This window comes from Jatropha curcas, chromosome 7 (genome assembly GCF_041381405.1).
Source record: "Jatropha curcas cultivar XTBG-Jc1 chromosome 7, XTBG_Jcur_1.0, whole genome shotgun sequence".
Taxonomy (NCBI): domain Eukaryota; kingdom Viridiplantae; phylum Streptophyta; class Magnoliopsida; order Malpighiales; family Euphorbiaceae; genus Jatropha; species Jatropha curcas.
This window is the reverse complement of record NC_143157.1, coordinates 26969758-26992030: the sequence shown is the minus strand read 5'-3', so window position 1 is coordinate 26992030 and position 22273 is coordinate 26969758. Positions and strand designations below refer to the sequence as shown.

The window sequence follows — 22273 nt, the reverse complement described above, 5'->3', positions numbered from 1 at the left end:
GAATTAGAGAGGTAGGTGAAAGTAGAAATCACTAGTCAGTCCAGCAACACGTCATAGTTTAGGGTCTGGTATCATTCAAAGACATAAACAGCAATTGCAAAAATTTTATATTTTTATTGCTTTAAATAATTTAGGATTCAGGATTACTCATACAAATGGAATTGAAAAAGAAAAGAGCAATTAACCCTAAATCTATCAGTCAAAACGAATAATAACACAAGAAATGTTGCTTTTGCTCATTCGAGATAACCCCTCCTTTGCCAAACACTCAGCAGCTTCTTGTGGATCCTCCATGTGTCTGATCAGATTCACAGCTTCTTGATTCTTCATCACCTGCACAAGTATACATCTAAATTACATTTTGTTACAAAAGTTTTGCGTTAATTATTCACTAATTAATTACCTCCCAAATGCCAGTGCTTGCTATGATAACAAATTCAGTATCAGGATCAATCCTTTCACTTCCAATAACCAGCTCTGAGCCTTTTGAGAGTTTAGTGCTTGTTGCTAAGTTTCTGGAGTTCCATGCCCATATCCTTACTTTAAAATTCACAAAAAGGTAATCAAATTTCGGGCCACAAAGTAGGTCAACTAGCTATTATAGTACACTTTAGAACTTAGAGGTGTCCGTACCAGAAAAGAGCCTGCGATACCAGTGCCTTTTATTTGTTTGCTGGTGCTTGCTGCTCATTTGATGAGCCACGCCATTTCTACAAACCACAGCTCTATAGTCACCCATGTTAGCTATCACAAGCTTTTCTCCATTGATTACCATTACAGAAGCTGAACTCACTCTCCTTGTCTCATCATCTGGTTTCTGTGTTTCCTTAATCTTTGCTCTAGCTCCAAGATAAGCTTTTCTTATAGTTTCTTCGCTCTTTCTTCTTATCTGAAACTGCAAGGCACCATGTAGTAATGTCATAGCTAATATGTACTCAAAAAAACGCCACAGTCATAGTATTTTGAGAAAAATAATTGGAAAAAGAAAATGTATGGTTTTGTTTGAGAGGGTAACAATACCTCTTTAGGATTTCTATCAAACAGGTGGGATTGAAGGTATTTGGTGACTCGATCGCCGATTCGAGAATCAAAAACTCCGAAAAACCATAGCTCAAGCTTTTGTAGTTGCTCTCTTTGAACTATAACTGAGTCAGAATCTGTTGCATCACGTGAACCTCCTTTAAATGAATGATCTTCAACTACATGGTACCCATGAGATATTGGTGTCATCCATGAAGACTTCTTTGTTGTATCAATCTCTCTTTTCTTGCTTCTATATCTTACCAGAAACCTTCTAAGCCTAAATGCCTTAAAGAAATCAAGAAAACAGCTTAACCCTATATCAGTATCAAAATCAATTCTTTTGAACTTGATATGACATCCTTTTTAAATAGAATTCAGACATACCTGGAGCTTGAGATGAAGATCCTCCAGTCCCATGTTTCTCTCTTTCAATTTTGAGATATATATAAATAGAATAAACCCTTTTTTTGGATATCCTTGATTTTATGGTTTTGAGGAAGATAATCACATTAAACAAACAATAATTAAATGAAAAAGGAGGAGGAAGGGGGGGGTGGGGGTGGGGGGGAGGGATGTAGGGAGACCCTTTGCTTGAAAGGGAAATCCTGGGCTTACTTTGGTAAGGTATTTAAGAGATTTTTCTAGTCAATAAAAAGTCTAAAACTATTTTTCAGGTCAATGCATTAATGGGAAAATTTATTGATTTTGATTATATCAGTTGAGGAAAATTAAGCATGTAACAGGCAGGTGAATACTCACCCTTGTATGTGGAATAGGAAAATCAAATATTTCCACTTCAGAAAGTAAGTAGGACCCTTAAAACTTGCTTAATAGTTTTTCACCAAATATTTCCACTTCAAAAACGAGAACCTTAATAGTTTTTCTTTCCTCCAACTATTAGTAGGGCAAGTCCTTCCTAAGTCTTGTACTTAGAGAGGAGAATTTAGATTATTATAATTTTACTGATCAACTTGATTAACCAATTTTTTCAGTTTTAAATTGAGATAATACTTACTTACACCTAGTGCATGGGATAACTTAGTGAATCCATAAAGGTTTTTTTTTTTTTTTTTTTTTTTTGAAAAATTTTACTATTTTATTTCTTTTTTTTTTCCTCAGTGAATGGTTAGAAATATTATTGTTACAACAAAAATTTATTTTTGATTGATTTAGTGTATGAGATAAGCCCATATAGGAATATGTAAGTGTTTCCTTCGTATGGATGTCTAACTTTTTCCATTCAATGTTACCTAGTGTTTTTTCTAGATTTAAAACTCGAAAAGAGTTGGCTGTGTGGTGAATGTGTTAATTAAAATCTTAATTGTACTAACTTATAGTAACATCTAATGGTCCTTGGTGTATGATGCCAATTAAGGCAACCAAGGTGGTTGTGCAAAGCCATAATTTCAATTTTGGCAAGCTAGGTGAGCAATTTAATTAGGTCATTAACTAATAGGTTAAGAACATAAATTTACCCAACTAAGTTTGCTTGCAAGTGCTTGGCATGCGTGAGCAGAATTTAAGCCACCAGAAAATTTGCGTGATATTTGCCATTTGGGGTGTCAACTGTCCATCAACATGCCTATTTGATCTTTGCCTATCTCCCATACAAGCCTCAAAAGAATAAAATACTTATAGGAGAAAAATGATACCACCCACAAGCTAACCAAGAATTATAGTAATTCTTACACAACTGACAATTACTCATTGTTTCCAAGTTAAATCATTTTCTTTCAAACTTACTAGTAAAATAACTTTCGCATTCATATTTTAGAAAGTGAAATTACTTCAGTACATTTTCTGTTCTTGATTTTTTTTTCTTATTGTCTTACACACGTAACCTCTATAGAAGAACGCAGTTGATGCTTTTAAAGCGGTATCAACGAGAATCTAAAGCAGCTTATGAGGCCTGCTGTGACTTGATACAAGAAAATCAGCAAAGCGGAGAAAAGTAAAACAAACGCAAGGGCGATCCTAATTCATGTGCCTTTACAACGAATGTCCCAAACTTTTATCATCTAATCAAATAGACAACAGTTTGCTTTAGCTTGTTAAATTGATTCTTACATCTATAGTTAAAACACAAAGGATTGAAGAAAGATTTGCAGAACTGATACTACAGAAATGGGGCATCAATCCCTAAAACCACGAGGCACCCAATGTTATTGCAACAGAGTGTAATTTCCTTTAGGCCGAGAAGCACACAACTGGACATCTCTCCAACATATGCAACAGAATGTAACCACCTTTAGGCCTAGAAGCACACAACTGGACATCTCTTTAACATATGCAAGCAAACAACACTCACAAAATGAAATCCAACATAACTAATGAAGAAAGCAACAAGAGCATTGTGTCAAATTAAATGTTGCACAATAGAACTCACTATAAAATAAGTTTTCCTTGAACAATCCTGAATCTCTAGGTAAATAGAAAACCAAAATGGATAGCATCCCAAAATAACAACTTGCACAATATTTGATAACAAAATTGACAACTCAAAACTAATACTTTTATGCCGCATTCTCTTTCTTCAGCTTAGCAAGCTCTTGCCTGATCAATCCACCCCTCTGCATTTAGATATTATAAGATACATTAGCAAGAGTAGGAAAAAATACAGGCCATAAATTTGTTTGCTAATATAGAAATCCAGAACCAGAACTTAATGGAAAATCTAGCAAGTCCACTAACCATTTTTAATAATAAACAAAAAGCAATATAACTACAACACTAGTAGAAAGACAACAAAAATGTAATCTAAGCACTTGATTGTATAAAATGTACTATGACTAACCTTGATCTTAGCCAACATCAACTTGAACCTATCGAAGTCATTGAGAGATGCCCTTCTCTTTTGGACAATCAGCTTTCTGCCCCAAGAGCTATTCTCCCACTTGTTCTTAACATCTACCAACATGGACAATGCAAAATGAACTAGAAGACAAGACAGTGTAATAACTATGAGGCACATTTATGTAAGAAATATTTTCCATACCAGCCTTCTCCATAGCCTCAATCAAATTCTTCTTCTTGGGAACTCTGTTGATGTCAATCTTGATATCAGTGAGAGAAAGCCTCTTGAAGTTCATTTGGCTCCTCACCATATCTGGGGCATCAACTAGGGCCTGAGAAGGAAGAAAAACAAAAATTACCAATCAGCAAGTGCTCAACAAAATTCCTATACGTTGCAATATACACAAAAAGAGTTTCAGACCCTAAAAGAAGTTCACAAACATTAAATCCCAACTGCTAAATGCAGAGTCATGTTCGAAGTACAAATCCTAGCGCTCATAGATACAAATATATTATTCTCTTTTAAATGCAGTCTCATCGAGTATTGTTTACAAATAACATTTCACAGTTATTTCATCACAATAAACAAAGAAGTGCAGGGCGCAGATTTAAATTCAACAGTTAATATTAAAATATAGATATTACAACCCACAAAGCCGTACTAATAAAAAGAGCAAACACAAATACTGTATCTACAGCAAATAAATCGTTGTATCACTACATAGAGTAAACAGTTAAACGTATAAACATTCCATTAGATCACGAAACAATTGAACAATAAAAAACATAGCCATAGTTGATTAATCTGTACAAGTTTGATCACTGAAAAAAAAAGGAAAGTATTGAACACATACTCGGTTCTGGTCGATAACATCGACGATGACGACAAGCCTTCCGTAGTCTTTTCCATAGTTGACGAGTGCTACCCGCCCGATCTCGACGTATCTCTTGAATGGCTGCACAAATTCACCATTAAAATAAAAATCAAATGCTAAAATATTTTGCAAGTCAATAGAAATCGGGGTTTGCAGACAAGGCGAAGAGGACTCACCATCTTGAACTAGTGACGTTGTGTGAGCTTGTGAGCTGCGGAAGCAGAAAGATGAAGGAAAGAAAGAGGCGGAGGGCAAGAAAAATGAGAGGGGGTTAGGGTTTTGTTTTTATATAGCAAGTTTTTATAAGGGAATTTGGACTGTCGGATCTAGGGCTTTGTTTATTTTCTTAATTTTAAGGGGGTTGGGCCGTACTGCGTGATGTTTGGACAGGCATCTTATTTGGGCTAAGTTTTCTTTACTTGGATTGGGCTATCTTAGTCCAAGAAAGATAGCGTTTGTCGTTTAAGGTAATTAAGAATGTAATATGATTTGGTAGTTAAAACACGGAAGAAACGTTGTACATTGTACCAGTCAGCAAAGTAAAAATTAATTTCCATGATTAATCTCTGTTCGCCGTTATACTGGGGTATAATGCAGTACTACAAAATATGATTTATCTTTCTGAAAATTGTATATTCATCAGAAAAATAATCTTGTTTTAAAAAATGGAGACATTATAATCCCATATTTTCTATATATATGGTCACATTATCCTAACCATCTAAAGCTAACCCATGGCTTGCAAAATATTTTATCTTTTATTTTTTTTTATGAATCAGATTACTAAAAATGTAAGAGATTGGCTCAAGCTAGAAATTAGTTTCGTAATTAAAATTTGTGAAATCCCTATTATTTTAAAGTACCTAATAATAATAAATAAGGTATGATATATACACTAAAGCCCTATTCCGCAAAATTAGTTATTTTAGTAGTTGTTAATCGGCATAGCGGTCGTCAGTATTTAACTAGTATTTCATCAAACGTTAAATGAACTAATATTTCATAATCCACTGCCTCGAATCCTAAACACCCATATAAACGTTACGCTATTATGAATAACAAAAGTAGCATTTTGAGTAAAGCTACATGAAAAGTTATTGTCGGATGGTTTATCATTTTCAAGCAAGTGGTAATTGGTTCACGGCTTGTCATTTTTATATTCTCCTCTTACAAAACAAAATTCCTTGAGATAATGCTTAAAACAACTCCAGCTAATCTCTTGGCATAGCATAGACTCATTTTCGCTTTTCAATTACCATAGGTAATAAAGCAAATTCTTGTTATTTTAAGTTAAGATTCTTTATAGTGAAAGACATATATGGATCGAGATTCTTTAATAATTTGGAAAGAAAGCTTGGTACTATGTAAATAGAATCATTAATTAATTTTATCTTATCTTGAGGCATCATTTATATTTCATGGCATCTGCAATTTTAGTAAACTTGAATTATACCGGTCGGTGTGGTTCCAGTTTCGTTCTTTCCTACTAAGTTATCTTTTTCGTATGAATAAATAAAAAGAAGAATTGATGCTTATTCTTTTTATATAAGAAAATTTAGTTTCTTTTCAAAATTTATTTCGCATTTGGAGTTGAAAGGATCTCATGGTTTGTTTTTAAGTAATCATTTGCATGATAGTCTCAACCCTTTTGAATTAGAATAAAAATACGATATCCTTATGAGTTATTTTTGAACAAAATAATTACGGAATTTCTGAAAGCTTCAAGAATTTGGACACTTTGGAATTTTTGAATTGTGCATTGCACGGGAAGATGCATATATATATATATATATATATAACTGGAAAGAAGTCAACATCTTTCTTGTTTCTTTACTATAAAGAATGGCAGCTTGCAATATAAATAGTAACTTAAAATGGAAATAAAGGATAAGCGGAATTGAATTGTATTTTCAAGCGAATTTTATGTGTAAAATCAGATATTATACTTATATCACCACTAATAGAAGAGCTTTATAAGGACAGCGCTCTCAACATTTCAAAGTTATATTATTCATTGCAGACTGCTGGTGAGAGAGAATTAAGAACGTCGACAGCTACCAACATTAATTTTAGCAATCTATGATCTGATTTAGCCATTTCAAGTTTTCAACTGTTCACAAGCTGCCATAGAAATACTTCTTTTCAACATAAAAATAGTATCTGTCTCCTTTTCTTTTTCTTTCAGAACTATAAGGTTCTTTAAATTATTTCCTTTCCTGAAAAAAACAAAAGCAACTTTCTTATTCACCTCAGGCTTTTAAATTATTTGAACAGAAAGTATCCCATAATTTAGAATTAATGACATAATTTAATTAAAGCTTAATTATCTATGGATTCCAAAGACATAGATGCCGATAGAGACTTCTAGTTTAATTTGCAAATATAAAAATATTCGCTTATAATCACCACTCAGTATGCTGAAAATACATATTATGCATAGCTAGAACCTCTAGCACTCTTATATATGATCACTTTAGGTTATTGGAATAAAAATGAAGTTGGCACTAATTAGTGGCAATTAAAGAATTGGTACATGGAATCCAATGCAAAGCATTTCCAAGTTTATTAGGTTCAGTTGGCTATTTTACTCATACGAATTACACCTCCTAGACTTTGCATAGAGTAGTTAAATCACCAAATGAATGACCCAAAATCTTCTCTTTCTAATATGGGTATGGTTCTCTTTTCTTTTTTTTTTTTTTTTTTTTTTTTTTTTTCCATTCCAAGCTTTAGAATAACCTTACAGACAAGACTGAAGTTGAAAATTTTTGGATTGATTTTAGTATAATTGGCTCATTTCTGCTCCTTTGCTTAAAAGATAAAGCAAGAGCTATGGTTAAAATAGAATATTTTTGACTGAAATCAGGTATTGAAGTTGGCCATTTTACATGGTGGGGACTGCAATAAGGAATCGATGTCTCATTATCTTTTTCATTTTCATTATCAAATACAAATAGAAATGTGTATTATCTTGATAAAAAAAATTATTTATTTTTTCCCTTCTAGAGCTATAAGAAGAATCATTGCCTCTTTTTTCCAAATAGACCTCAAAGCTACTCAAAGAGGGCAAAGGTTAAGCATGGGAGAAGGAGGAGCTGAAGAAATTGGAGAAGAGAAAGTACAAATGGACATTAGTCTTAAAGAGCTTGCAAAGAAACTGGAGGAATTTGCTAAGGCTAGAGATTGGGAAAAATACCATAGTCCAAGGAATCTTCTTCTTGCTATGGTAATCTTCTTTTGCCACTTACAATTATTTGCATGTGCAGATCCTTTGTTTATGTATCTATATGTTGTTGTTCAAATATATATAGCTTAGCTTCCTGCTTTCTTTGCTTCCCATTTAGCTTTTTAGACACATCCACCTTCTAAGCCAAAGCTAGAATATGAACAAATTTGTAGGATCATGTCTTTGCTACCTTATATGGAATCCTTAAGAAACCTTGAGTTCTTGACACATATATATAATATACAGTACTTTAAGGGTGGACTGAGGAATCTCTTTTTAACCAATTTGCTTGATTTTCAAATTTACCTTAACCCCATTTTGGAAAAAATGAATTACACAACACCTTGTGGAACTCATTTATAAATTCAAAATTTTTATGTTTGGTATGAAAAAAATGAAGATTTAAATTTTATGAATTCAATCTATGGATTTAAATATAACAAATTCAAAATTTATTAAAAAATGTGGGTTTCCAAATAAATTCCACAAACTTAAATAACTCAAAGCCGAAACTATTCATCCTTCTACCTTTCTAAAATTAATTATATTGTTAAGAGTATTTTAGTAAATAAAATCAAATGAATTTTCAATTTTGGGTTTCTTCTAAATATGGAAAAACTTACAAATAGATGAATTCAACATTTTAAATTCGACACATAAAAGTCTTATTTTCATATTGTCTTGAATCAAACGGTTGATTTTACTTTTTAAATATTGAATTTATAAAATTCAAATTAATTATGATTATGAATTATATAATCTAAGTGTTAATATACACAACTGTGACATGTAGTTGCAATTTACTTATGCTTATTTAATGTTTTCTCTCAATGTGTATGTTTGATTGGTAGGTTGGTGAGGTAGGAGAGTTATCAGAAATATTCCAATGGAGAGGAGAGGTGGACAAGGGGTTGCCCAATTGGGAGGAAGCAGATAAAGAGCATCTAGGAGAGGAGTTATCTGATGTGCTTCTCTATCTCATCAGATTGGCTGACATTTGTGGTATTGATCTTGGTGATGCAGCCACAAAAAAAATTGTCAAGAATTCTATCAAATACCCACCTAAGATCTGCTAAAAAAAAAAAAAAACCAAGAATACAGAAATTTTTGTGCAATGAGAGTTGTTCTTTTCTTTTCTTTCTTTCCCCTCTTTCTGGTGAGCTTAAAGAAACATTTCAGTGGAATCTCCATAGATAAATTATAATAAAGTAAGATAGCAGCTTTCTTTTTTGATTAGCTGAGCCTGAGGGTTTTCTGTCGAAGTTGTGATCTTCAGTTTATGTGGATGGCAAAAGTGATATTATTAATTTCATTAATTAATAAACAGAAACTATATCATTGATATTATTAATATCATTAATTATTAAAAAATTGAAAAATCATTAATGATAGTAATTTTAGCTCCATCAATGTCTAGATTAAAAGAAAATTAAGTTACAAAGAAATCAACAAGTAAAAAAGAAAAATGAAAAAGCACAATAGATATATCAATTTTTGTAGATAGGAATAAAAAATCAATTTCCTTTAAAATTGAAAAATTGTAATATCATTAAGGTATATAGATATTAAATTATTCACTACTTAAAATCATATTATTAATTTTATTAATTATTAAAAAATTCAAACGTTTTATTACTTATTAAAAGAAATTAAAATATTTCAAAATGTTAGTAACATTATTAATTTTATTAATTATTAAAAAAATATAAAAGTCGTATATTAATGATATTAATTATAGCTGCATCAATAATATTTAAACATATATTTTTTTTAAACTAAAAATAATTCTAATTTAGGAAGATCATATTTTAAAATTGTGCTATGCCAATGAATCTGCTTCAGCTTTTTCATTTAATTAATATATTAAATAGACAGATTGCTTAAGCCCAATCCATTAACTCAGAAAATAACCAGGCTTGTCAAGAAACCCCAACAGAACCGATTGCAACTCATAGAGGACAGCTTGTTGATAGGGAATGACAGCTTTGCAACGAAAGGTCGTTCAAAGGTTATACAGATTTTCCAAAGACAATACTGGTTGCCCTATAAGATCACCTTTTAGAACGACATGCCGTATCAAAGACTCAAAAAATCGTCAAACAGCTAATGACTTCGATCTGGAAACGTGACGCCAAGTAACCGGCACGACCAGTTACTCTCCAATTTAAGTAATAATTCAAAAAGCGTCAATTAATAGAATCTAATTCCCTGATATTTTCACCTTTCTTAAAGGTTCCCCTTCGGTCTTTACCTTCACACCTTCCATTTCAAATTTCAATTCTTTTTCTTCCTGACTCGCTCTGCAACTTTCATCAATCTCGCGCTCTGCTCTCTTGTCATTTCGGTTCAAAGGTATCAGTGCGCAGATATCTGATCTTATAGTACGTGATCTTGTGATTGGTGATAGATCTGATCTGATAGATCAGATGCTAATTTCTGACAATTCAGCCTTACAATTACCATTTTTGAATTTCCTCTTCCATTTTCAGGGATTGAAATAATAATCTCGTTAATAACAAAGCTTTTTTATGTGTTGTACTGAAGAGTTAAAATGGAGGGAACGGTCTTTACACCATCACTAGAAGGAATGAAGCACGTGAAATCTGGAGAAGGAGAAATGCTCACTAAGCCTTTTTTGGATGTCTGCAAACTAATTTTGCCTGTTATTGGTACGTTTCTCAATTAACTACTCGTGTTTTGTTAAAATCTATTTCAAATCATTGTTAATTGAAAATTAATTCCAATATGTTCTGAATTCAGAGAAATTTGGAGCGGCAATGGCTCTTGTAAAATCTGATATCGGCGGGAACATATCGGTATGCATAATTTTCTGATTATAGGATTATTACTTACTTTGATATAAGATTATACGTGTGCCGTTTGTAACTTTTTGGCAATAGAGGTTGGAAGCTAAATATTCTACTGATCCAACTAAATACAACCACTTGTACACTATGGTTCAAGAGGAGGTTGAAGCTAAAACAGCTAAAGGATCATCTAGTTGTGCTAATGGCCTTCTTTGGCTAACCAGGTGAATTATATTGTTAATGTCTTGTTTAATTTCAGTTGGTTGTTTTCTTTGAACTTTGTAACAAATAATGGGTTAAGTTTTGTTAATGTTTGCAACTCCTAATAATTTCTTTCATGTGCAAGATTTTGAAAGAAGATTATTGGAATTTGTTTATTATTTATTGGTGAATGGTATGATTAAAAGCCTTTTATGTTTGATTTCCTTAAAAACAAATCAAGTACAAGAAAATGTTTTGCAAATCTCATTTGAATTGCATCCGTGTGCATGACTTTCCAGTCTTAAAAATTAGTTAAGATGCAAAATAGGGAACCGGATAAGAAGTGAAGAATGTTAGCATTTGATCAGCCTTTTTGGCTTGATGTTCTTGATTTGATTACTGCTTTGGTATTGGTAAACCAGAAAAGGAAAATATGGGTTCAATTTGTGAATCGCAGCCGATTGGAGATATTTTTATGATTAAGCAATTTACAATTTCTTATTTTCATAATCATTATTATCATGTTTTGGTGATTCTTCAGGGCAATGGATTTCCTAGTGGAGCTATTCCGTAATTTACTTGCTCATCCTGATTGGGCAATGTCTCAAGCCTGTACAGATTCCTATGGCAAGACACTAAAAAAGTTTCACGGCTGGCTTGCTAGTTCAAGTTTCACTGTAATGTCCTCAATCCTATGCTTATTCAATTTGATTCTGAAAATTTTCTTCATTTTCTTAATTAATATTGTCAAAAATGGTAAATTAGTGTCACATCCTAGGTTTTACTGATCTGATGGTTTTTGAAAATGATTTACTCTTAAAATGCTTTGACATTGAATTGCTTAGAACTTTTATTATCTGTCAACTCCAGCAGATTTTGCAGCGTATGAAAATGTAGTAATTTTGTCAATCAAAACGATACTTCAACTTACTGTTCTCACTAACCCTCACTTAGTTGCTACTCTCTTCTTCTTTCCATGCACCTTTTAAGTTAACAAAAAGTATAAAAGAGCCACTTATTTATTTATAGATACTGGGTTACAGGTTGCGATGAAGCTTGCTCCGGATAGGAAGAAATTCATGGAAGTAATAGCCGGCTCAGGTGACATTGGTGTTGACATGGAAAACTTTTGTGCAACCTTTTCACCATTTCTTGAAGAGAATCACAAATTCCTGGTATGATTCCATTAAAAACATTGTCCAAGATCCTTGATGACTTTCTTTTTCTTTTTATAATTTTATATGTTTTTTAATTTTTAAAAACTATACAGTAAAATCTTTACTTGGGATCAGCCATATTTCCATGGTTAACATATATAAAGAAGGCGAGAATTTTATAGAAAGGAAGAAATATGATAGAATAAAAATAAAGTAAAGAAATTAAATGTTTGCCATGAAAAGGTTGAACAATAAATGATGAGTTCAAAATTTGGAGGTCTAGAAAGTTTAGTGTATTGGAGTTTTTTCCATATTCTTTATTACCATGGTTTTGAAATACCAGTTTAAGTTTGCTCACCAAATCAAGTTTTTGATGCAGGCTTCTGTTGGCTTGGATGACATGAAAGCTTCATAGGGAAAGAGGTCTTTCTGATAAACAGCAGTGGTTTTTACAGAAATTGGTGGCTTAAAAGACTTCGCATGAGTTGAGATGAGATTTGGATTAATTATCAATTTCAATTTTCAAATTATACACACCATGTACCTTTTCTGAATTCTTATTCAACCTTTTCATCTAGCCTCTTTTTCTTTTCTCTTGTTGTCTGATTGGTTACTATTGTGAGCCTAATTGTCCTCTTCAACCTGACCATTATTATCATTATCATTATTATTATTATTATCAGCCAGAGGTAAATAAGCATGTCATTGTGGTATATTTTGCTATGTCGGTAGGTAGGGCTGGCAACCGGGTGGGATTATAACCTTTTTCGCTTGTGGTCTCACCTGGGGAATTCCCTCGTCTTATTCTCCTGGGAATGGAAAATAAAATCCTTTATTTTTCATATTTTAATATCCAATATATAGTAATATATCGATATTTTATTTATAATTTGATATGAAGATCCTCCAAATCCAATTTAAGAAATTCGAGTAAAATAATTTTTTGGAGCGTACAAATTATAGGGCAAATACAAGTAGAAAAACACAAGATTTGTTATCAAAGAAACTTTTTATTTTCCGGATATAGGGGAGGCCTAATGCCTAATGGACTGGAATGAATGACGTGGGCTACCCAACAGAGAGAATTCTTTCCTACATTCGCTAATGAGACTTCTCATTTTCCCACCTTTATCGACAGAATTCTCGCTTTCTATATTTTTTATTAGAAGTAGGAAGACAAGTTAAATAAATTTCTCTTTTTCTACGATGGTTAATTTTAATTATTAGTAAATGAATGATTAATTTGAGTTCATTTATATCAAAAGTGAAAAATAAAATACTAATATTATAGGATATTTAATCTCTCAAATGACAATGGACTAAATTATTTAACTAGGCTTAATCTCAGGAATTAATTAATATATTTATCAAATGAGAGAAATGTAATTATAATTAGGATCAACCATAAAGGACTAAATTGTAATTTGCCTATTTTCCCCTCAACGAATTCCCCGCGTTCTCATAAAAGAGAAACGATACATCATAAACAAACAAAACAAACGACACCAAATATAGCACAGCAAGGATCGACATTTCTGGGTTGTGCTCCCTTTACATTACCCTGAAAAACAGGATATTTGTTGGTGTTGATTGGAAAAGAAACCGCGTCACCACTCAGCCATCAAATAAAAATATTCGCGTCTTCGAGTGGCAGATTTGGAGATTTCCAATTCTACAGTCTCCCTCCTCTTCTTCCTCTCTCTCTCGCTCCTTCTCCTTCATGATGACTATGACGGGAAGAGACTGAAGAAAACATTATCTTCATTCCAATTACTGAAGGATGATGATCGTATGTTTTTAGTTTTTTTTTTTTATTATTTTTTTGGGTTCTCCATTTCTAAAGTTGAGGAGCACCATGAAAAGTCAAAAGATGAAAGGTCTCTTAAAAGGTTTTAGATATTTTGCACAACGGTTTGGTACGTATGTCAAGAATGTATTTCATTGTATAATAATTTGAAAGCTAAAAAAATTGAATCTTTTTTCAAATTTTTTTTTTTCAGAGGAAAAAGAACTAGAATTTCAAATTGGGTCTCCTACAGATGTAAAGCATGTTGCACATATTGGATGGGAGGATCCATCTGCTTCAAAGCCTAGCTGGGTTCGAATGTTCTTGAAAATCATTTCCCTCTAGTTACTATTTTGGGAAATTGACTGCATTAATTTTTTTGATTTGCAGATGAATGAATTTAAGTCATCTCAAGAGATCTCAAATGGAGTCCCAAATAGTATTGAAGAACTACTTGGTTTGATTATTTTGTTATATGCTTGCCTTTACATTTTTGCGATCTGATTGTAAGAAAATTATTACACATAAATATGCTAATGATGGTGCCTGTAATCTAAATAGATACGAATCAGTGTGAGAAGCCGAAGCATAGAAGAAGGCGCAAATCAAATGGTGCAGACTCACCCAGAAGCAACGATGGATCAAAGCATTCTAGGCGCCAATCAAATGATGCAGAGTCACCAAAGAATTCGAGACGCAATCGATCTTCAAACAACCCGATGGATTCCCCAAGTAGAAACACAAAACATCATCACCAGAATTCTAACCTTGGTGCTGAATCACCTGCCCATGATCACTCGTCTGTTCCAAGACATCCCAAGGGAAGAAAGACCAAGGACTCCAAATTTAGAGAAAGTAAATCTTCAGCAGGTTCTAATAATTGCGGAGCTGAGACCGTGCAAAGGACCCAAGAATTAACGCCGGCCATCTGAGTTCAGTTTTGGAAGCATATGAAGGAGAAGTATGAGAGGAAGAATTTTGAGATCGGAGGTTAATGTTTTTGCTATGAAGATGTTATAATTCAATTTTTCTTTAATTACTATGAAGATATTATAGTTGAAGGGAAATGCAGAGCAGATTATAAATGTAAAGATCATACTGGGGTTAATTAACAAACACAAAATTCTATATATAAATGAAGCAGACTAGCATCCAACAATCAAAACAAAAATATTTTTCCAGAACCGGTTGGATGCTTTCTCCGTAGTGTACGAAAATCAGAGCTTCAAGTCCTTACATCTGCCTCGCCCTCGCTTGACCCAAACAGACAAAAAGGTCACTCCTAATACTTATGCTTATCAGACAGATAGATATCATAACAGGATTTTTTATAAACGCTAAAAAACAACGTCCAGTTCTGCATCCTTCCAAATCTTGTAATGACCTAGTGTATGCTCATCTTGCAATGGCTTTCCCTTGAACAATACTTCCTTCACCTCAGGGATTTTCTCTTGGATCAAAACCTTCAAACTACGGATATCAGTTGTAGCTGGTAAATTGGGGCCGAAACTACTTAACCGCATTTTAACAAATTTTGATGAGGGAGCAAAAACCATATGGAGAGTAGAATGCCTCTGGATTCTGTAACTTGCTAGATCGTTGTTATCCTCAAGCCGTTTTCCAGCATACACTATACTCTGAAGATGAATGGGGATCTTCAATTTCTGAAATACATTGGCTTTGATATCTTTCACAGTATAACTTCCCCTCACATTAAGGGTCAGAGTTTTCCCCATCCAAGTCCTAACAAATATCTGCATATTAGTTGGGGAAAACTCTAAGAGGGATTCTTCTTTGATGTCGTAAAAGGCCAGGGTTTTCGAATCCTCAAGCAATTTTCCTGCATAAAGCAAATACCAATTATTGCTGTCCGAGTTCCCAATCACGCTCCCAAGAATTGCTTTGATGTCATTAACTGTGAACATGACTTTAACTGAGAGTTGTATGATATTTTTGCTTGGTACTTTCACAAATACGGATAGAACCTCTTTCTGACAAAAAACCAAATTTATTGTTGAATTGTTCCTTATATTAAGAGAGGCCAAAGTCCTATCATCTTCCAGTACATGTCCGCCATAGACAAGAGTGAATGTATCAGACAGAATCCCCTTCTTTACCTGAATCATTGATTTGATGTTGCAGATAGAATCAAAAGCTCTTGCTTCCAACTTGATAATTCCCTCATTATTTGGCATTTTGACATATACCGTGATTACAACATAATTCTGGACAATTAGATGGAGAGTAGAGTTCCTTTGAATACCACAATCGCCTAGCCTTTGATCATCACTGAGCAAATTGCCATCAAAGAATAGATCCTGATTCTTTTCACGGATCCCTTCCTTCTCATTTATCAGTGCTTTTAGACTTTTAATTGTCTCAGATCCCTTTAATTTTAAAGGCACTGTTTTCATAATCTTCACGTAAAGATCCATCTGCGACAAAAGAAAAAGTAGAAAATCTAGTTGAATAATGCAGAAATGTATCTCAAAAGCATGTAAAGTTGGATGAATTCAATGAGTCAAAATCCAGTTTTGCTTTATGAAAATCATGAAAAGTCAATATTTAATCATATCCAGTGAAAGGAAAATTGGTTTTGCTAATTTACAGGTACACCTCATATTCCCTAAAAAGCCTGTTTAACCGTGACTTTATCATATAGACTGGGTTGATTGACAAGAAATACATGCAAATCTGAAACAGCCAAGAAATTAACATAATAGCATAAAAAAGATTTATACTTCAACAGTCTAAATGAAAAGAAACAGCATTAAAAAGATTTAAATTTTATCCAGATTTAAGATTTTTCTACTTGCAGTTGAAAGGAAAATGCTTAGGAATTTCTGGGTTTTTTCAATATGAAGAGAAATAAGGGTTTAATTTAGAATCAGATTGCAGTCAAAAGGGAGTCAATGTTTGAAGACTTAAGTAACAGCCAACCTGATATAACTATTATTTTTTTTCATGTTTTCATTATAACTAAACTGCAACTTCTCATATTCCCTGTTTTCTTTCTCAGCAACCAAACACAAACACAAACACTTCATAGAACAAAATACCAACAGTAATCAAAGTTCTAAACCAAAAAATGACCATATATCCACAGAACAGTAATGATAGAATATAAAAACCTCTTCATCGGAATCGGATTGGGCAGATAGCGACCTCCAAGCTCCTAATCCATCCATGGCGATCGGCTCTAAAAACCCAAAAACTTGATAGGATAGCAACAGAAACCTTATAGAACAAGTTAAAAAAGTGAGAGAAACTGCTTTCTGAATTAGTAAATTCAAAGAACTTAGCGGATAAGTTTTTAAAGTTATTCCTATTATTTCTTTTTCTTGCTCAGAAATACACTTTGCTTCTATCAAAATAGTTACTTGTCTATCAAAATTATTACTTTTTTATGATTCCTGTCCGAGATTAGGGGAAAAAAATGAAAAGCCACGTGGCAAATGCTATAGTTTTCTGTTTTGTTGAAATTCGAGTTTAAAGCTGATAATGAAAGGTTGATCATTGATGCCTTTATTGTTCTATTTAATAGAGTAATTTTTATTTAAAAAGTTTACAATTTCCATTGCGTTTCGTAACTGATAAAGGAAAATGTAAATGAATTCCTGGAATTAATTTGAGATTTTCAGGTTTTCATGGAGGGCAAACGATAGTAACTTTATCAAGGGAACGACCTGTAGTTTATATCACAAGTACTTTATCGTTTTCTCCAAATAAGAAATGATATATATATATATAATTTTCTCAGACAATAAACAACAAAACTGACTCCCCTTTTTCATAAAAAAATAAATAAAAAAAGGATAAATTGTTACATTTTTTTTTTTTTTTTAGGTTGTTTCTACTTCTAGTGCTTGTAGTTTTTGGTTTTTGAATTTGAAATGTTATTACTGCCATATAATAATAAGAAGAATAAGAATAACAAGGAAAAACATAGAATTACTAGTGCTGCTATATATAATAATAATAACACATAGTTGCATTACAAATTCAATTTCAGATATTGACAAAAAATTCACAATTCAAGCACAAAAAAGAGTATATGCATATATACTCGACCATGGCATGTGCATATCAGCTAAGTACAAAACAGCAGTACTAATGTTTCCGTAAAGTAATGAAAGGAGTGGAATTTAGGTGTTGGGCTAATTTGGGTGATAAACCGTCACATTGCACTGACAAGCAAGAACTCGGGGTAAATGATAATTTGTTCTCCAAAGGAGATAACGGGAGTTTGTTCTCCATTGGAGTTGCTGGGACAGGGCTCAGTGGGAGATGATTCGATGGTCGCAAACAGGCAAGGTAACCTTGAGACTGGTTGTTGCATATAGGGAGTTTGATAGCCTGCACTGTTGATTCCTTCTCCTTTGGAATAGGTGCTCCAGTAGGATCCTGCAACATTCACAAGTAGGCATATGATAAGAAAAAGGTAGAATCATATTTGAAATGAAATTGCTTAAAAAAAAAGGGTAAATTCAATTTGAAGGATTAACTTACTCCAAGCACAAGAAAAGAAAATGCTTGATTTTCTGCACCAAGATGGATTTCAATCAGCTTTCTCAGGTCAGCAAGTGTCGCACTCCTCACAACCTTAAGTGTGGTGATGAACTTCCCATTATTTACTTTAGATGTTTCCCACTTCACATGCACATCAATCTGTGGCTGTGCATCATTGCTCTCTTTCAAGGGGTTGTAATTCTCATCTGAAGCAAGTGCCATTAGATCAAACAGATTTTTCCCAGAATCCACCAAGGGAACATCTTTCAGGATTGGCGAATTTTCTTTGCCTGAATTTCTTATTACAGAATCCTCCTTAAGTCCTGTAAATGGAGTTGACTGAGGATCAGCATCTTCAAGCATTTTTTTCGCAGGTAATGGGGTTATATTGTGTTGAGACAGCTCTCTGTAGTTCCCACAAAGTGTAAATATATTTTGGATTCTCAATCGTCTAGATGACGCTGGATCAACATCCTCAAGAGATTCTGAACCAAGGCATTTACCCTCTGATCTGTCTTTCAAATCTGAATTTCGAATAGATGGTTCAGAGGTCTCAAATTTCTGAGGAGAAGAGCCTGCATCGAGGTTGATTCCAGAGCCACCAATGACCCTCTTTACCTCTATTACTCCTTTCTCCACTTCCTCATCATCCATTTTTTCTCTATGATCCTCTTCTTCTACTTCTTCTTCCTCAAATACAGTGCTCAGACATACTTTACCACCATATTTCGGTGCAAGAACATCGTGATCAACCACTTGATTCAAGTGATTTAAATAAGGATAATTACCCAAATTGAGGATGCCACCGTTAGATTTTTGAGCAGCCATATCTACACATTTCACATCAGGAACAAATGGTTCTTGATCACCCATATCCAAATCCATTGATTTTACCATTCCTGGATCTTCATCAGCATAAACTCCCAAAAGCCTTATGGCAAAGCTGCTTCCATCCATGCTCGATCTATTCTCAACATTGTTTTCATCCCTGGGACGGGATAGTTCAAATTCAATCTCTTCCAAGCGCCTTCTCAGCATTTCAACTTCCTGCTGCTGTTGCAGTATCCTCTCTTCCATTCTTCTCCTCTCCAATTCAACAAACTCTTCAGCCATTCTCTGACATTCCTCCAACTTCTTTTCCAATGCGAGTCTCAACATCCTTGTGCGCTCATTCACTTTCAAGTTGATCTCTTCTTCTCTTGCTGCAGATTCCTTCCCTTCTACTAGTGCCCTCAGTGCTGCAACTTCTTCTTCTTTCTTTTTGAGCTGTTTGTGAGCCTCATTTCTTTCTTTCTCTCTGAGTTTGTTCTCCATTTGTAGCTTATAGATAAATTGGTCCATGGCAGCTATCTTGGATCCCAAGATTATTGCAGAAGAATCTTCAGTGCCAACTTTATCCTTGGATGGTGTATTAGGACCACGAACAATGCACTTTGCTTTGGCTCCATATTCAAGGGTGCAGATTGTCTTATGTATCTCCTTAGGGTCTGGACTTGCACATAATATCATTAAAATTTTGGATTTGTCATCCTCAAAGGAATCCTGAATAAGAAAACCTCACAAAATTAGATGTCAGACAACATCATACTACTATGATCAAAATGAATGAGAAATCACCTGGAGTAGCATTGTCAACTTGCTATCTCTGAAGGGCACATGAGAATCTCCATTAGCAATAGATTCAACAACTCTCTTCAATGCAATATTTCCCTGGTTAATTTTCCCTGTCTGTTGTTGCAGTGGAAGAAGCACAAAATCAGTGTTCCTTCTCAAGACTAGGATAAATGTCTTTGAAAGGGGATGCCAGGCCAGGTAATGCAATAAAAATGATTACCTCCCTGGTAAAGAAATCATAAAAGCATTTTACCTGCATCTTTGCTTCAAGACTATTTTGCCCTGCTTGCTCTATATTTTCTGAGCCTGCCATATCAACAAGCATAAGCCGTCCACCCACGGTTGGGACATCCAGGATTATCTGTACAAGAAGGCAATGGAAACCAAAAATTATTTTCTGCTAAAAACAATTTTGGTAGGATTTTTTCAAAGGTTAAGTTTCTGAAGAATCATACCATGCAGTGGCTCCTAGAACTTTGATCGTTGCAGAGGGTACTCTTAACTATCCTTCGCTTCTCTACTTTCTGAATCTCCTTTGAAATTTTTCCAGCTTCAGTTCCAGATATGAAAGTAGCATTTTTGGCCTTTTTCCCCATAACTTCAAGTCTTACCTGCAAATGTAGATTACTCATTCAGAATTCACTTGGAATAACATCAAACCGATCTAGAATTGATAATAGTATGTACCTTCTCATTACCACTCCAAATAAAGGAAAATGTCTTAAATTTGAAAACTTTTTGGACTACAGTTTCAGGAAAGATGACACCTACGGAACTTTGTATTAGAATGATATCACAAGCAGGCTTACGAAATTCAGTACATGACCCATTATGGTTGAACCTATCTTCATAAAAATATCAAAAATTAACTGCTTCGATCTTTCATATAGCTTGTAGTTAAGCAAATAAGAAAACAGGATCTCCAAGGAACATTCTTTCTTCAAAGGTCAGGATGTGATCACGCATCCTAACATGTGGGTATAAAGAAAAAAAAAAAAAAAGAAAAAGAAAAAAGAGCTACAAACACATATTGCTGCGCCAACCTCGGCTAAGCAAATCAGACAGAATCCTAGGTCGCAAACAATAACGCAAAAAAAGATTTTCTTTTTCAGAAAGCCATTAAACAACTAAATCCAGATATCTAACAGATATAAAATAAGTTCAACAACTAAATCGATTACCTTGGATCCATTACCACTCTTGGGCCACCCAAATCCAAATCCACCCCCACCATTACTGGACAAAAGATCATAAATTTCTTCATTGTATATCTCCAAAACTGTAACTTGCACAAATGTACACATCCCCGATCTCTCTGCATCACTCCCCTCTTCTTGTTCCCCCAATATATCCTTTAATGACCGATACACAATCCCCGGCTGCTTTGAGCACCCGAACATGGTGTGGCTCTTACCTGAACCCGTTGGCCCATACATCATAATAGTGCATTTGTTCCCCAATTTAACCCCATTGATTCTTGACTCTACAAACTTCTTATAGAAGGCATCAAGATCTTCGTCCTCAGAGAAAGAAACCCCATCAAGTGTAAAATCTCTGTACCCAATATCAGCACGGACACGAAGAGTCTGGTTATCAGGATTCGCTTGCAGGATGCAATTTGGTTTTTCTTTTCTATCTGGATAATCTCGAATCCGACCAATAACTTCGATGGGATGGTCTGCTTGAGGGTTTTCTTTGACAGTTGAGTTTGGGTTTGGCGATGGGTGTGGATTTGGTGTTCTTACTGAAGTAAAATTGAGACGGTGTTTAGATTGTGGCGTCTTGATCGAATGGTTTTGGTTAAATTTGGAAGAAGAAGGTGTAGGGGCCATCTTGAAAGAGATCCAGATGGTGGGATTGGATTTTTAAGGTTGCTTTAATGGAATCTCAGGTTTTATGAGTGTTTGGAGGAAAGATTCAAAATTGAGTGCTAGTAGGAGGCTTAATGGGCATTTCCCAATTAAATTTTAGGTCTGCTTTGAATCTGTTCTAGAGAAATCAAAACTGAGTTGAAAAGGATTCAGAGAGAGAGAGAGAGAGAGAGAGAGAGAGAGAGAGAGCTGCAGAGTGGTATTGAGACGAAAAGGAAACAAAATGAAAATAAAATTGAAAAGTTCTGAAATTACGGTTTGAAGTTTAAACTTGAAAATAGCCGTTGGTATCTAACGTCTCTTTTCCATTGTTTGATACATTTTCCGTGAGCCAGGTTTTGAAAAAAAAGCAAGCCCAGCTTCTTACGGCCCAGCATCTGAACATTCTGATGCACCCCCATCATAAATTAG

At 34.0% G+C, this 22273-nt stretch overlaps 7 protein-coding genes across 9 annotated transcripts; 3 read left to right on the top strand and 4 right to left on the bottom strand.

Moving 5' to 3' along the window:
- Positions 1-94: 94 nt before the first annotated feature.
- Positions 95-1699, bottom strand: LOC105632155 (Protein phosphatase 2C family protein). The gene is made up of 5 exons (XM_012214472.4): positions 1408-1699; positions 1021-1308; positions 634-895; positions 404-540; positions 95-333 (listed from the first exon to the last, which is right to left on the bottom strand). The coding sequence occupies exons 1-5, from the start codon at positions 1438-1440 to the stop codon at positions 196-198; spliced, it is 858 nt and encodes a 285-aa protein (XP_012069862.1). The 5' UTR covers positions 1441-1699; the 3' UTR covers positions 95-195.
- A 1636-nt stretch (positions 1700-3335) lies between these two features.
- Positions 3336-5026, bottom strand: LOC105632156 (large ribosomal subunit protein eL14z). Its single transcript, XM_012214473.4, has 5 exons — positions 4868-5026; positions 4671-4772; positions 4019-4148; positions 3818-3930; positions 3336-3593 (listed from the first exon to the last, which is right to left on the bottom strand). The coding sequence occupies exons 1-5, from the start codon at positions 4868-4870 to the stop codon at positions 3537-3539; spliced, it is 405 nt and encodes a 134-aa protein (XP_012069863.1). The 5' UTR covers positions 4871-5026; the 3' UTR covers positions 3336-3536.
- A 2657-nt stretch (positions 5027-7683) lies between these two features.
- On the top strand, positions 7684-9153 carry LOC105632157 (uncharacterized). Its single transcript, XM_012214474.4, has 2 exons — positions 7684-7917; positions 8769-9153. Exons 1-2 carry the CDS (start codon positions 7771-7773, stop codon positions 8991-8993), a joined length of 372 nt encoding a protein of 123 aa, XP_012069864.3. The 5' UTR covers positions 7684-7770; the 3' UTR covers positions 8994-9153.
- Positions 9154-10110: 957 nt separating this feature from the next.
- On the top strand, positions 10111-12675 carry LOC105632162 (glycolipid transfer protein 1). Of its 3 annotated transcripts, none has more exons than XM_012214480.4 (7): positions 10111-10269; positions 10462-10586; positions 10678-10733; positions 10818-10948; positions 11467-11602; positions 11969-12100; positions 12462-12675. In XM_012214480.4, exons 2-7 carry the CDS (start codon positions 10469-10471, stop codon positions 12495-12497), a joined length of 609 nt encoding a protein of 202 aa, XP_012069870.1. In that variant the 5' UTR covers positions 10111-10269; positions 10462-10468; the 3' UTR covers positions 12498-12675. The 3 variants fall into 3 exon arrangements, with proteins under 3 accessions (XP_012069870.1, XP_020534106.1, XP_012069871.1); XM_020678447.3 differs by having other exon boundaries at positions 10123-10269; positions 10407-10586; XM_012214481.4 differs by having other exon boundaries at positions 10137-10298.
- Positions 12676-13607: 932 nt separating this feature from the next.
- On the top strand, positions 13608-14935 carry RIC5 (ROP-interactive CRIB motif-containing protein 5). Its single transcript, XM_012214479.4, has 4 exons — positions 13608-13998; positions 14083-14180; positions 14259-14325; positions 14430-14935. The coding sequence occupies exons 1-4, from the start codon at positions 13938-13940 to the stop codon at positions 14798-14800; spliced, it is 597 nt and encodes a 198-aa protein (XP_012069869.1). The 5' UTR covers positions 13608-13937; the 3' UTR covers positions 14801-14935.
- Positions 14936-14972: 37 nt separating this feature from the next.
- On the bottom strand, positions 14973-17246 carry LOC105632160 (uncharacterized). The gene is made up of 2 exons (XM_012214478.4): positions 17000-17246; positions 14973-16303 (listed from the first exon to the last, which is right to left on the bottom strand). Exons 1-2 carry the CDS (start codon positions 17054-17056, stop codon positions 15206-15208), a joined length of 1155 nt encoding a protein of 384 aa, XP_012069868.1. The 5' UTR covers positions 17057-17246; the 3' UTR covers positions 14973-15205.
- Positions 17247-17814: 568 nt separating this feature from the next.
- On the bottom strand, positions 17815-22085 carry LOC105632159 (P-loop containing nucleoside triphosphate hydrolases superfamily protein). Its single transcript, XM_012214477.4, has 6 exons — positions 21173-22085; positions 20447-20602; positions 20245-20352; positions 19995-20105; positions 18378-19919; positions 17815-18272 (listed from the first exon to the last, which is right to left on the bottom strand). The coding sequence occupies exons 1-6, from the start codon at positions 21821-21823 to the stop codon at positions 17979-17981; spliced, it is 2862 nt and encodes a 953-aa protein (XP_012069867.1). The 5' UTR covers positions 21824-22085; the 3' UTR covers positions 17815-17978.
- Positions 22086-22273: the final 188 nt, after the last annotated feature.